Raw genomic sequence first — 16,023 nt, 5'->3', positions numbered from 1 at the left:
TTCCGGGATCAGCCACAGAGAGCCTGAAGCCAGCCCTGCTGCCTCTGGAATGTCTGGTATGGGGACAGCGTAGCGAAGTCTGCCTGGAGAGGCCCGAACACCCAGACTCTTGACGCTTCCCATTGCTCTATGTGATGTGTACTCCTTGTGCTCCTCTGGCTCTACCTAGTCGCGAGAGGTTGTCCTGCTCAAGTCCGCTTGATTGGGTCAAGTCGCCTCTCGACAGACATGATAAATGACTTTCTCTATGTGCCTTAGAGCAGGGGTCTTCAATGTTTTCAGGCCAAGGACCCCCTAACTGAGATAGAGATGAAGCAGGGACCCCCTACTCTATATTGTATAAAATTGTGTTTCAGAGTTTTTTTTTACTTAGTTTGCTCTTTTTGTCCCTCTACACCTATAGGCTCTTTGCCAAAAATAGCCGATCTACAAGCTCTCAACGCCTCGCAGCTCGAGGCGTTGAGAGCTTGTAGAGCGGCTATTTTCGGCTAATGTTCCCCTCAGAAAAGGAATTCTAGGGTTCCAGTGGTTAATGTAAAAAAAACTAAATCATATCACACAAACATTTGGCGGACGCCCTATAGTAGCTTTGAGGACCCCCTAGGGGTCCCGGACCCCCTGTTGAAGACCCCTGCCTTAGAGACATCTTATGTAATGCTTCCAGAGCTCACTGGCACTCTGAATTATTATTTGTATACACCATGTGCTGAAATGAAAGACTTAGGTAACATAATATTATCACCTAATTCCCCCAACTATCTTTGAACTATCTGTCAGAGTTACACATAGTAAACGCAAAAGTACAGTATAGGAAACCCCTATAAGTATTGTTTTTTAGCCATGGATATGTCTTTAAGAACTGTTAAGGTCTTGTCTAAATATTTCAGCTGGGCATTGTTTTGGTTCTCTCCACACATGAATGGGTCTGAAGTGAAAAGCAAAACAAGAAATCAACTCCTGTTAATCATGTTCCTTGGTGTCCTAGTTACTTTTTTGCCTAAATTGTTTTTCTGCGCAATCTACTTATTTGACCATTTACCCTGTTTGTTGACTAGGCTCCATGCCATTTACTCAGATCTTGCACTTGTAAGTACAGCTCTGGATAAGTGTGTCTGCTAAATGCCTAAAACTGTAAATAGAATGAAACGCATGGGGCAGGTTTTGACAGAAGCAAAATTGTTATTAGCTAACTGGCATGTTTAGCCATGTGGTTCCAACGATGTTGGGCATTTAGTCATTCCATGACACTGTATGACACATCGTGCCGCATTTCAGTTCATACGCTATTTTCTGACACAAATTTCCCAACATCACTCTTAGCATCACCCATGTCTGAGTGCAGACAGAGGCTATGTTGTGCAACTTTTAAATAGATTCAGTAGGTGTGCGCCGCGCACAGAGGGTGGGGTTCAACCAGACAATCTCAGCCACTGTGCTGCATGAGAGCTTGTTTTGGTGCGTATGTCTGGTTATGAACTATATGTGTAGCTCAGAAGAAATGAGGGTGTGTTATTACTCCTAGACATAGTCTCAAAATGAGATGTACAGTATTACCCCACAATACCATCCGTGGCCAAAATCCTCATGATGAGTTACTTTATTTGGAACCCTAGACTGACAGAATATAGGCTATATAGCCCTCTGTTTTGAGAGACGATGTTCCGCTGTTATCTATTCTCAGACATGCAACGCAGTCATACCAGCGAGCCCAAATAAGAGGTCATGCTCATTACTCACTGAGCTGTTAGTTGTTTGTGTGGTTGTTACACAGTGTTACATCATCATATAACTAGGTTGGCCAGGCAGGGTAGATCATAAAGATTATGATTTAGTATGTCTGTGGCACTCTATAGGTTACGGGAAAAGGGTCGCTAGTTTGAATCCATAGACATTTTGGAAATGTAGGTATAGAGATGGAGAGAAATATGTCAACTACCATTGATGAGTGCATGGCCCATGGCACTTAATAGACTACTAGTAATTGTTTCCTGGTTGCGGGCTATAGTGAGCAGCTCCCAGGTGTTAACTGTACCGAAAGTCAGGCTAAGACTCTATTGCAAAAGTGCATGTGAGGTCAGCGAACCATCCCTGGGATATAGATTAAGGCAACAATTTGAACAATTGAATCATCCTCATTTGTACAGAACATAAGCCTGCTATATATAGAGGGAACATAGCAGCCAATTGTATTAGACCACCTGAACCCACGCTCCCGCCCAGCTATCAGCAGCACAGTGGTGTAAAGTAACTAAGTACATTTACTCAAGTACTGTACTTTAGTACAATTTGGGCATATTTCAATTTACTCCAATTTTCAATACTTTTGCTTCTACTCCACTACATATCACAGGCAAATATTGTACTTTTACTCCACTGTATTCAATTCAATTTTATTAAAGTGTCAAATCACAAGTTGTCTCAAGACACTTTACATGTAGAGCAGAGACCCGACAGTCCCACCCTGAGCAAGCAATTTTGCGACAGTCAGTGGCAACGAAAAACTCCCCCTTAACTGGAAGAAACGTCAGGCAGTTACAACTGTAGTTACTTTGTAGATTTAGATTATTATTACAAACCACTTCAGACCTATATATACTTTGGCAATCACAATCGCTTTGCAAAGTGTTGTGACCTTGTAGATCTGCTATTTTTAAAAGGTGTTTTATACATTTGATACATTTTAAAACTTGTGAAATGGGACATTCTGCATATTGAGTATACTTTTGGTACTTTAAGTAGATTTTTGTTTTTTGATGCCAATACTTCTTTACTTTTACTCAAGTCAATTTTTAATACTCGACTTTACTTGTAACAGGGGATTTCTACATGATGGTGGTGTTAATTATTTTTACTTAAGTAAAGAGATGGAATACTTTTCCCACCACTTGCTATATCAGTCTTGACCAAAGAGGGGGCCGTGCCTCATTCTGGGGCGGGGGGCGGAATCCCCTCGGTCACTGTAGCGATCTGGAGAATTACGCACATGGGGGTCATACGAGGGCTGTGTGTGTGTGTGTGTGTGTCTACTGTTTAACGTCCTGGCCAGTGTTGCCAGGTTTTGAGAGGGAAACAAGCAACCAGGTCTATGAAAACAAGCCCAAAAGAAGCGACTACAAGGCTACATGCATCATGAATGATCCATGGCATGAGCACATTGTCTATTTGAAAATAGCCGATCTACAAGCTCACAGCGACGCGTTGTAGAGCTGCTATTTTCAAACGAAATCTTGGGGAAAAGTGCAAAATGTGGAATATTTTTAAACATGATTCTATTCTAACAACACAATACACAAATCTGGTATTGGGGTCCCTCCCTGGAACACAATATTTTCAGATGGGGGTCCGCGGACAAATACATATTAATTAATTTGGGGGTCCCTGACATGAACATTTTTGAGAACCACTGGTTTCAACCATAATGATGATGTGAGTGATGCTATTTGAACTGTTGGTGACTATGAATTGAATACCAAGGACCTCAATGAAAACAAGACCGCAAGGACTTTTTTGAAGGACCTTTTAGACAAAGTATTTTAAATGTAACTGTGCATTTGAAACAAGCACAAATAAGCAACTATATACGCTTTAGAAACAGGCAACTTTACAGACAAAAAAGCCGCTTGTAATAAGCGTACATGGCAACACTGGTCTTGGCCGTACAGCAGGCTCGCTTGGCAAGTGCGATCATTTGGGAAGATAAAACCCCCACAGGTTGATTGTAGAGGAGTAATAATATGACTGTAATACCAGGCGCCTGACTCTGAAAAGACCTCATTTCACCTCACTCCTCCTGGATTAAAATCTGGGGTCACCTAATCTCTCATGATCTGATTCTGAGCTAAATCTGTTTAATCGCAATAGAAAATTAGCCTATAGGAGTTGTGTGCAGAGCAGAGGTGAAGCATACGAGGTCTCTGGAAGGCATTTGGATGCTGTAATAATAATAAGAAATATTATATGGTGGGGAAATTATTGCCGACGGATGACCTAGAGCAGTGGTTCTCAAACCTTTTCATGTCAAGGACCCCCAAATTGACACTTATTAGCCCGCGGACCCCCATTTCAAAAGATATGCCAGGGACCCCCATAAGAGACGATATTTTACGGCTCTAGCAGTGATTCTCAACCATTTTAATTTCAAGGACCCCCAGTTTGACATGCATTAGGGCTATACTACAGACACCCATTTAATGGCATTTCTATCACTTGGACCGCAATTTATATTGTAAAATCTATGTCAATTTAACTCTGAGAGTGTACAAATGGAACCAAATGGACCCGTTAGCGTCCATTTGGTTCCATTTGTACACTGTCAGAGTTACAGACCCATAAGGGTCCATTTGGTGCCTAATCTATCATTTAGCTGGGGACCCCCTGGAACTCCCTCAAGGACCCCTGAGAGGGTCCCCGGACCACACTTTGAGAACCAATGACCTATAGAGATAAATCGATGCCCGTGTTTGCACATTGAGCTAGAGATCGTCGTGGACTGGCATAACAAAAAACGCAGCGGCTCGCCAGACAGTTATGAGTTTTGATTAAGGATTTGGATTATCCTCCTCTCTATAGGCTATATAATCAGTGGTGGGAAAAGTACTCAAATGTTTTACTCAGGTAAAAGCATCAATAGGCCTCTGCAATGTAGAAATACTCTTGTTTACCAGTAAAAGTCCGGAATTAAAAATGTACTTGAGTAAAAGTACAAAAGTATTGGCATCAAAATGTACTTAAAAGTACCAAAAGTAAAAGTACTCATTATGCAGGATGTCCCATTTCACACGTTTTCAAACGAATAAAATGTTTAAAAATATTGTCCCGAAATGTAGCCTATAGGGCTGAAGTGGGTGATGTATGTTGTGTAATAATAATCAATATCTAAGTAACTAAGTTTTCAAATAATTATAGTGGAATAAAAGTATAATATTTCCCTATGAGATGTAGTGGAGTAGAAGTAAAAGTACAGACAATTTGAAATTCTCCAGTAAAGTCAAAATACCAAAAAAATGTCAGTACAGTACTTGAGTAAATGTACTTGGTTACTTTACACCGCTGTGCCTGTGATTAAGGATTTGGATGTGTGCATCCTCTAGGCTACATAATGAATATGATGCAGAGAGGGGGGAAAGAAGAGAGAGAGCTATAGGGATGCTTTCTCTCTGTAATCATGTTCTGGAGGAGTATTGATTTCATGAGCGCATTCCAATTGGCAGCATCTCCACTACAGCAGCCAGCGCGTCATCATCCGTTCACATCGACGAAACGAGTTGTAAGCAAATGAGAACATGTGTGCGAGTGAGAAAGAGAGAAAGACACACTACATACGAGTGTGTGTGCGCGCGGGCCGGGAGGAGTATAGGATATAATAGTGATAGAAGTCTCTCTTTTTTTAAATCAACGTGAAAAGTGGACTATTATTGTTGCTTATACTGGACTGTGTTGTTTTTTTCCCCTCCCTCATCGCTGACTGGAATCGGAATCGATTTGTAATTCGTCACATGCGTCTTCATTAGACGCGCAGAGCAGACAGTTTGGGTCGCATGTTGCCACACCGTACGGCTTAATCCGCACAGACTTATTATGGAAGATTGAATAATTCACGGTAATCACGCATATTATCGTCGCCTGGCTGGGTTGGATGCCCCATGATCTGCAACAGCAGCCCCGGTGAATCCCCGGTCTGCTGCGCGTTGTCTTCTGGCGGAATTTATCGACGACAGCGAGCAAATATGCCCCTTATCTGAATGATCATCTGTTGCTGTATAGACGGACTGAGCAGCAGCCTCTAGACTGGCGCTGCTGCTGGCATGCATTTGGGATTGTCTGGTTCTAGGTGATGTAGACTGTCAAATAATCAGCAATTATTGGGCGATTATCGCACATTTTACTCCAGGTAAAATGGACGAAAGGCTGCTGTTAATTTTATTACTACTAAAATCTTTACACGCAAGACGACTGTGATTTTTTTTCTCTCTCGCTTGCTTCAGTCATGCTCCGTCTCAGCCACCGGCTCCTACATTGAATTGTTACTTATTGAATCAGACAGTAGGCTTAATATCACGAGACTGGATTTCAACGCGAAGTGATATATATCGAACACAAATACGGGGGGAATCGTGGAGATTATTGCTCAACATTTTCTTCAATTGATCCGTTATCCATCACAACCGAAGCCCCAAATGTTGATGATGGAGGACGACGAATTGGAGGCTCATCAGGTTGATATCGATTCGGATTTCGAGCCGCAAAGTCGGCCTCGCTCGTGCACCTGGCCGATGCCTCCCTGTCCGGAGGATTTCCCCGGTGGTGGTGGACACGAGGGGGTCATCGGCGGCGGCGGTGGTGGGGGGGGTCTTCCTCCACTGGCCAGCATCAAGGTGGAACCGGAGGAGGACATCCCCGCCTGCAGAGCGGCGGGACGAGTGGGTGGAACGCCGGGGGAGGTGAGGCACCCGGCCGGCGCCCCGCCGGCTCCCACGGGCACCCAGGCGACGCACCCATGCTTGGCCGGCGCGGCGCTCGATGTCAGCGGGCAGCTGCGCAAAGCCAAGTCGTCGCGGCGGAACGCGTGGGGCAACCAGTCCTACGCCGACCTGATCACCCGAGCCATAGAGAGCACCGTGGAGAAAAGACTCACGCTGTCACAGATATACGACTGGATGGTCCGTTATGTGCCCTATTTCAAGGATAAGGGCGACAGTAATAGCTCGGCTGGATGGAAGGTAAGGCAAACGGCGAGGCGTTAAAAAAAATAAAACAATCACACACCCGAGTCAGTGTAAAAGGGATATATATATATATATATATATATATATATATATATATATATATATATATATATATATATATATATATATATATATATATATATATATATATATATATATATATATATATATATATTGTTTTTAAAAATAGATGTATTTGCCTTTTTCTGCCTTTATTGATAGTATACAGTAGTATACTATGGGGAGTGACACGCAGCAAAGGCCGCCGGGATCGGGAGTCGAACCCGCGACACGCTGTCAGGCTATAGGCGCCCGGACCACTACACACCAGCCGGTCGGGGCCGGGAGTTTGACATATTAATCACACACACAGCGTGTCCAGTGATAATGCCAAGTATCATTCATATTCAGTGGGCCCATTACCGTTCCCTCAGCCCTCATATTGTAACATGTGTCACTGTGGGATTCTGCGGTGGTTACGCATGAACGGTGCCATGCGTTATCTTGTCTTAGTTCATTACCGCCGTCAGTCATTCTAATGGATCATTGGTGGCAGAAAGGGTCTCGGCACATGCTGCATGTGACATGGCTTTACTTGTCCCCAGCTGCAAGCTCTACTGCTTATGAAGGGCCAAGCACCTACTTGGAGAAACAAACAAAAAGACAATGACCATGAAAATACAAGCAAACAAGCTGTTTTCTTTCCATACTTGCTTTCATTGTACCCTTTGTCTGTACATTATAAGACGGTGACATTTTAATGCAAATAGCCACAGACAGTATTCCTACTTATCTCTCCAGAGCATGATGTAAGTCAATTTGCAGGTCAGCTTTCCACATAATTTGTAGCACATTCAGAAGGGGGTTCTCCACGCTCCACTGCCATCACTGATGTAAGGGAGGCCTGTAGAGTAACCTCCTGGACATCTGCCCGGGGTTATCAGCCTCTCCTCGCCTCCCCTTGTCTAATTACTTTTCATTATGAACCATCTCAGGACAGGACGGAAATCAGTGAGGCTGCAGCGCTCGCCTTGATCTCTGCTGCAGTCTGAGATGAATGGCTGATTGTCAGAGGGAATCAACCTTCATGTGTCAGGTTTACACCTGACAGGTCTGTCGCTTCTATGGCAACTGTCTGAAAAGCATGCATTCATCTGACTGTCACCAGAAAACAGTGTTGTGCATAGTCAAAAGCATCATGGGTCATGGTATGTGTCCTCAACGACTGAAGGCTGTGTAGCCTGAGCCTTCACATACATTTTATATTTACATCTTACTGAGGAACTTGTGAATCTCACCAAATATGCACCTGTTGTTGTTGTTGTTGTTGCATTGCCTGTTGCATAAGGCAGAACCTGTCACGACTGGAGTTAGTGGAACAAGCCCCCCCCCCCCCCCCCGTCTTAATCAAAAGCGCCTGACTGCGTCTGTAAGCCAGTCCCATTTCAGCTAACTCTTGCAGAGGTGTGTCTACAGGTAGACTTAACTTCATTATCCCCTTACTCGCACTAGCACCTCCACCTAGCCGCTCAGCCATGGGCCCACTTTATCTTTAGCGCCAGTGTCCCAGTCTGCATTTATGAAACTGCAAATTAGCGGTTTGACAGTGGAAGCCTGAGGTCCAGGCTATTTCAGGCCACAGGCGAGACGTGGGGCCCGTTCCAGGTAATGACAGGGGATTAGGTAAGTCGTTTAAAGCAGGCAGTAACAGGGCTGACCTGGTTTCAGTCAGAGACAGAGTAGTAATGTAAACATACACTTAGAAGTCACATGTTAAGCCATGTTGACACTTCCAATCAGGAAGTGCCTATACAGCAAGTGTATGTGTGTTCAGACAATGACCTGCCATAGGTGTGTGTGTGTGTGTGTGTGTGTGTGTGTGCGTGTGCGTGCGTGCGCGTGCGTGTGCGTGTACGTACGTGTGTGTGCCCTCCCCATGAAACTCGTGTGTGTGTGTCCTCCCCATGAAACTCGTACACCCAGACAGTAAACTCAGCTGGCTCCACTCAAAATTAGCAAAAATCTGAATAGTTAAATAAAGACCTGACAAGCTGTTCTAAAGGGCTCACGAGGCCTTTCACTAACATTTCGAGCAGGATAAAAAATATCAAGTATCTTTTGCTTTGCATATTATGACATGGCCCTTGTGATACTCGATAATAATACCATTTAACTTGCAAATGATTTCATGAAAGGAGGCAATAAATGAATCATCCCAGACAGGTTTTGAATATTGTCTGTTTTGAAGAGAAATCAATAGAAGCAGTGTATGTATGGTGAGCCTGGGGCACAGTCAGCATTTAAACCAAGCAGGACGAGGTCACTTCTATTCCACCAGCTGGCCTGATCTCTAACCACAAGTTCACACCCTGCGTCCTTACAAGCATGCCAGCCACCCGTAATCCCAGATGCAGAAAACAGAATATATGTCATTTTACAATTACATAATGGAATTATATTTGGCGACGACGCTCTTTGTGGTTTGGAAAAGATGGCTTGCATCACCCAGCTACAGCTTTTTATCTCCAATCAATGTAAATATGCGCCGGCAAAGCATTTGATATGAAACAAATCTGCTTTTTTTTCCTTTTAACCCCATCGAGGGAGGGAAGGGGAAAAAACAAACAAACATAAAAGACACAACATTGATGATGATGAAATGAAATGAAATGCGATGGTATGATCTGGTGGTTTACGTAGGAGAAGAGGGAGATGGATGGTTGGACACACAAATCGACAGACAAACGGATGTCTAAAGTCTAAAGGACCAGCCAGAGATGGTTTCATTAGAAGTGCCCTGTACTACAGTACCGTATGTGTGTACACAACTCTTCTAAGGATAGTAATTCTGCCCCTAAAAGCAGATAGGGTGTAACACATTAAAACCACCATCCCCTCCTGTTGGCAGGGATTTGAATTTGGCTTGAAGCTGCAGTGTTAGACAGGCAGTACCCCTAGATGGCACAGATAAACTCCTGTAAATACCTGCTGGACTCAGAGGCTTCTGGGAAAGGCAGCGGTATTCTGGGCCATAGCTTATTAATCGCCTCCGTACCAGCGGGAGTAACTGCGTGGAGTCTCGTGTCAGTGAACCCTCTGACACAGGGTGTCTGTCCAGGGTACTACTAGTTAGTCCACTGTAAAAACCCAGGGTCCATTTTGTACACTCCCAGAGTTCAATGAACACTCAGGATTTTACTGCTTAAAGCACAGATTACTTGTAAACTCTTCTCGTGGGGTTCATTTGAATTTCCCAGTGTGCTGAAAACCTGCAGCGCTTCACCATAAATGTGTAGGATCTTTGAATTTAAGTTGGCGATTAATTTGGTAGCTTTGCCTGTTTGTGTGATGTATAGGCAATTATATTTGAGCATACCAGCATGCACGAGTGCAGGCACCTGCATATTTGTGTGTGTATGAGAGAGAGAGAGAGAGAGAGAGAATATAGAGTATAGGCCTGCATGCGTGGGAGCAGCACATGTCAATTGCAACAAAGCGACAGGGTGGGTAGTGGTTGTGTGGTGTGTTTATGCATGTGTGTGTTTGTGTGTGTGACTGTGTGTGCGTGCGCGCGCGCTCATCTTTGTGGGGGCTAGCACAGGAGGAGGGGCTGTCTACTTCTATAGGCGTGTGTGTTTGGGCCCAGTGATTGGTCTGACAGCATGTCACTGCAGAGAATGGTGCGCAGTCTAGCTCTTGACTCCATAATGCTTCTAATGGTGGGGTTTTAAGGGGCCTCGGCATGGGCAATGGCCTGTAGGCGCTAGCAACTTCATTTACTTCAAGGACGCTCGGGGAACGCCTTTGTTATGGGTCAGGGGTTGTTGCATTATGCGACTGTCAACATGGATAGTTGTGGCTTGCGTACATGAAAAATGCCAGAGATTAATCAATAGGATGGATTTGGTGCTGTGTGTGTGTGTGTGTGTGTGTGTGTGTGTGTGTGTGTGTGTGTGTGTGTGTGTGTGTGTGTGTGTGTGTGTGTGTGTGTGTGTGTGTGTGTGTGTGTGTGTGTGTGTGTGTGTGTGTGTGTGTGTGTGTGTGTGTGTGTGTGTGTAAGAACATTTAAAATGTATCTGTGACGTGTTAACGGACCCCTGAAAGTGTGAAAGTGATCTGGTGGCCATGTGTGTGTGTGTGCGTGTTTTTTTTTTTTCTGATGTCAGGTATACTGGGGTGTTTCAGCGTGCGTCTGTGTGCATTTCACACATTGCAAGTATATCTGTGTGTCTCTCTGCAGTGCCTCTGTCAGGGCTCGGGGCGGTCAGACGCCAGGGGATTGTGTGGCAGGCAGGTCCACACACGAGTGCCAGTGAGTCGGTCAGATGATCTAATCCAAAGTGACTGGGCCGTTATTTATAATGTGTCTTTAGGTCGTGCTCTGCACGGGGCGAGCAGGCCAAAGGGTCAGGAGGGTTCCTCTTGCTGACAGAACCCGGAGCCAAATCGGAGCGATAGGAAAGAGTTCAAAAAGGAGAAAGAGAGGGCTATGACCAAGACAGACGCTTAAAGGACTAGAGAGACAGCGGGAAGGAGGTGTGTGTGAGTAAAGTGGGAAAGGGAGGAGAAGGAGACAGGATATGTTTCAGTGCTAGGTCTAGGTTTATAGTCTTATCTTCTGCAAAGGAACATAACCCCTGTCTCCACAGTCAGTAGACTTTATAGCCGGGGCTGGATCCTATCACTTCATCTAATTGATTTATAGGTAAAGAGACAGACAGAGTCTCATAATGCTGTCAGTATGCACGGGCCCCAGCAGCTGCAGAGGAGAGAGACACTTGGCAAATACGAGGGATACGGATGTCAAATGCATGGCGGAGAGAGTGTTTGACAGAAGCTTAGCACCGAGCGGGAGAGAGACTTGAAACTTTAAGCGTGTGTAGGAATGCACTCGTGTGTCTGTCTATACGCGCTTGTGCGTGTGTAGAATTTGTATGCGTGTGTGTGTTGGTATCTGTTTGTGCATTTGGGTGTGTGTGTGCGCACATGTGCACTGCACACATGCATGTGTGTGTGCTGTGCGCACGCGCGCTTGTGTGTTGCCTGACAGTGGGTGGGTGTGGAACTGTGGATCTAGGGAGCTGGAAACTATCCTAGACTTCAGCTGATTCATATTTTATCCTCACTCTTGGCTCGAGGAAGCCAAGTAATTTGAGAGATAGAGACAGACGCACCGACACACACACCGACACACACATACACACACACACACACACACACACACACACACACACACACACACACACACAGATATTCCCAAAATGAAAGCATATGATGGGCGCCGGACAGATTTATGGCAGCTGATTATGAGCACCTAACGCCTGATTTATACTTGGTTGTGCGCCGTGTCACGCACCGCAAACAGCAGATCTACAAGCTCTACAATGTGGCGCGATGCAACGCGTTGTGAGCTTGTAGATCTGCTGCTATTTTCGGTGCAAGACACGGCGCGTAGCCAAGTGTAAATCAGCCTGTACATCGCCACTTGGCTGCAGAGCCAGGTTAGGTTCAGGCGGCATTCTGTATATTCAGGTTGAGCCGGGTTTCCGGTGCCAAGAAAGCCTGTTTGTCGCCGCCTCTCCCACGGCAGCCTTCAGGCAGCCATGGCAGTTCATTTCTCACGAAAATGATTAATGTACATGCAAATTACCCCAAAGCATGGGCGCGCATTCAAATATGGGTAGACAGCGATCAGGAGACGGTAATGTGAAAAACAATATAATTTGGGCTTTGATATGACTTCGCCTGACTCTTATCACTCCATCTCGCAGACAACCGCACTATCTCTCATCTATTTTCTCACTCTGTTCTCCTCTCAGCCCCATCTCTCTCCTCCGTGCCTGTCATCCCATACGTTTGCGTTGCATTCTATGCATTCTTTCTGTCTCGTGGTTTCTTGGCGCGAGGGCCAATTGAGGTGAAGAGCCTTTCTCGAGGGAGCCGTGGCGGCAGGATTTTGAGCTTGAGCAGAGTCTCCTGCCAGTGATCTAGACTTGCCTTAAGCAGCACGCCTCTCCTTATCTCCAAAGAAATCTCATATCTCACATTATCTGGAAGATAATAGGATAACAATACAGGATCCCCCCCCCCAACATCAACCCACCCCACCACCCCCACCACCTCGACTCCTCTCCTCTCCGCTGCTAGGTCTCTCAGGAGCCAAACACCAGTGGATGAGAATGTCAAGTCAACAATTTGACCGGGATTCGAACTGATTTGAATGTTACGTTTCAGATTAACTGCAGTTGAGCCAGTTGAAACATCTTTTACCAAGCCAATTACCCCATGACTCTGGCTTTTTCTGCCGTTTGGTGACATTTCTCAGAATATTGAGTAGTCTTCTGCTGTTTTTCCTAAAAGAAAAAAAAAAAGGAGAAAAGAAAAAAATAAACCCAGAAGAGGCACAGCGGAGTGAAATTCTCATTCTTTTAGCATTGCACTGTCACTAAAATTAGGGTGACAGTTTCCACTATTCCCTCTGGCTCACTCACTCGAGTCAGACAGACACCACGCACACGCACACACACACACACACACACACACACACACACACACACACACACACACACACACACACACACACACACACACACACACACACACACATACACGCGCACACATACAAACTTGCGTGCGCACAGTACTCCACCATGCCTCCACAAACCACCCATGGAGGAACACTCTGTTCTCGGGTGGGGTGAGCCATTTTTGGGAGAGGAGGGGGCACTACTTTGGGCAAAAGTTACTGTCTATTGTGCTCTGTTTTTTAGCTCGTCCGATTTGATTTTGCAACCTGACTTTCTTGTGGATTGGCTCTCCGGGGAGGCGTGGCATCGTTTAGGAAGTGCCCATGGATTTTTGGCGACACCCTTTTTTTTTTAACAGCTGTGAGGAGCTGAGGACTAAACTTTTTGGGGTTTTTCCCCTGGGGCTTTATGAGTTTTTGCGTCGGGGAGAATGCGACGGGGGAGGGTTCCAGCGTTACACTAGTGCCAGATCCTCTGAACACATCTTTGTTTATTTCCCAGGAAACCATTTACCAAACACATGGGAGGGTAAAGAAGAAGGGGGACAGAGAGGGGTCTTCCTTTGTAGGAGTCTATCTTAGGGAGCGCTGTTGAACGCAGTGAGTTACTGACATACACGCACAATGCCCTCATTCCAATAAAGCGCCATTTGGATTCCCAGAGTCCCCCCTCTCAGCTGGCCTCCGGTGATGCCATATCAACACCAATAAAAACTAGGATGTGGTTCACCCCCGTGACTGGAGTACTTTCTTCCGTCTAATAACAGGCTTTTGGATCCACTACTTACCTCATTCACAACAAGGCCTTGTTTTGAAGTTTTGTTAAATAGGATTGGATTGCAGTAGAAATGAATGCTCCTTGGAGTGAATGGGAGGTTATGCTGAGTTAACAGTGATTATTCCACAAACGTACGAAAACCCTCGAAATAATAGCTTTCATCTCCGGCAGGGAAATTTTCATTTGGTGTATTGTGTGTAAGACGGGGTAATATGTAACAAATGACCAGTGGACCGATAAATGGCTGACGTCTCAGAAGGACGATGCTTTTTAACGTCTTCATAATAGACCTTGTCAGTGGAATTGCGTTGCTAGGGAACAGCTTGGGTCCAAGTTTATTTCTTGTCAACTACTGATATTCACAAACACTGCAACAGGAAATACGTTTGGACCCATTTAGAGCAGTGGTTCCCAAATCTGTGGGCCAGGGTATTACAAGCGGGCCCCCAAATACTTGGCAAAACACAAAAGATTGTATTGATAACATTAATATATTTTTTAAAAAGTTTAATAATGTCATGGTATTTTTTTTTTAAACCTAGAAAAATGAGTTTTCATTGTGATACATGTACCAATAAATAGGAACTTAAGGTATACTATTGGTTTCATTGATTCAAGCCGGAACACAATTGATTGATCATTAAAACAAACATGCTCTGTAAATGCACTCCCCTACCATCTGACCTCTTAACCTCCTTGTTAAGTGGTCAGACGGATGGGCCGTGAAGTTGCGCGACCGCTTTCGAGATTTTAAAATGGGCCCTGATCACAAAAAGAGGTTTGGCAACTGCTGATGATTTACACATGTTCCTTCAGCGCAATTAAACTTTGGTGGAGGTCTGGGTTGTGTAATTACCTTGTCATGATGTAACAACATAACCAAATATTGGTTTGGATAATCCATTTTCCATCTAGGAAGCAACTATTGAAGATATCTACCCCAATACTTGGAGTTACACCATGGCAAGGATACAACCTGAACCTCTACCAACGTTTTATTGTGTTTCAAGCAGCAGCCCTGTGGTGTTACACAGAGTAATAGGTCGAATGGAGGCGCTTTACCCTTTAAGAGATATCTCTCGAAGAGCAAGATGTTTGACATTGGTGATGAATTCATTCAAGCACTACGCTAAAGAAGTCTATTTTGATATGTATGAAAAGCCTGTCGGAGTCTGCTCTATTATGACAGCGGATGAAGTGCTATTCTGTGTTGGCACAGTCAAACGTCCACTTGTGTGTAAAAGGTTTTGCTGGATTCACTTGCAGTAGGTGTCTAAATGAAATAAGTGAGCTTTCAGAGGGTTAAAACGGCCCACCTCTGTGCATGCAGTGCACACACATGCTTGTCTGCATCTGCATGTTTGTCATAGTGTGTGTGTGTGTGTGTGTGTGTGTGTGTGAGAGAGTGTGTGTCTGTGCGTGTCATGCATGCACAAGTATATGAATTATGTGTGTGTCGCCCATTCTGTGTGTATCTGTCAATGGAGACATAAGTACAACAGTATCTGCCCTGCTTATGTGTGTGCATGTCTATCGGTGTGTGTGTGTGAGTGTGTGTGTGGGGTGGGTATTTGTGTGTGCATATATGTATGTGCGTGAGTTTGTCCGTGCCTGTGTGTGTGTTGGGGGGAGGGGGGGGGGGGCTGATGGGCTCAGCGGGAGCTGGGGTCCTGGGGGAACAGCTCTCGTTAATAATTCAGACGAGGCTCATTATCAAGGCAGCGCAGATTTCTCCCTGATTCCACCTTAATTGCAGGCAGCCTGCTCCACTCAGGCAGGCAGTAGTCATGCTGGGTCGCCTCTCTCTCTCTCTCTCTCCTCTCATCCTCCTCTCACTGTCTCTCCCACTCTCTCTCTCCATCTCTCTCCCCATCTATCTCTTTCTTTCTTTCTCTCCCCTCTCTTCTGTCATTTCCTCTCGTTTAGGGCTGCGACGATCGATTAATTTCTCTGTGATTATTCTATCGATTAGTTTTTCGATGAATCGAATAATT

At 45.0% G+C, this 16,023-nt stretch overlaps 1 protein-coding gene across 1 annotated transcript in view; it reads left to right on the top strand.

The window, feature by feature from the left end:
• The first annotated feature begins 5,349 nt into the window (after nucleotides 1-5,349).
• The window catches only part of LOC311042679 (forkhead box protein O6-like), a 50,997-nt gene continuing 40,323 nt past the window's right edge, over nucleotides 5,350-16,023 (top strand). The window contains exon 1 of the mRNA XM_084053574.1: nucleotides 5,350-6,719. Coding sequence (XP_083909700.1) covers nucleotides 6,177-6,719 — 543 coding nt within the window. The 5' untranslated portion in view covers nucleotides 5,350-6,176. The remainder of the gene's footprint in view (nucleotides 6,720-16,023) is intronic.

This window comes from Gymnoscopelus microlampas, assembly GCF_963454915.1.
Source record: "Gymnoscopelus microlampas genome assembly, chromosome: 3".
In the NCBI taxonomy this organism is placed as follows: domain Eukaryota; kingdom Metazoa; phylum Chordata; class Actinopteri; order Myctophiformes; family Myctophidae; genus Gymnoscopelus; species Gymnoscopelus microlampas.
Note: the sequence above shows the minus strand (reverse complement) of the source record. Positions and strands in the feature narration are given on the sequence as shown.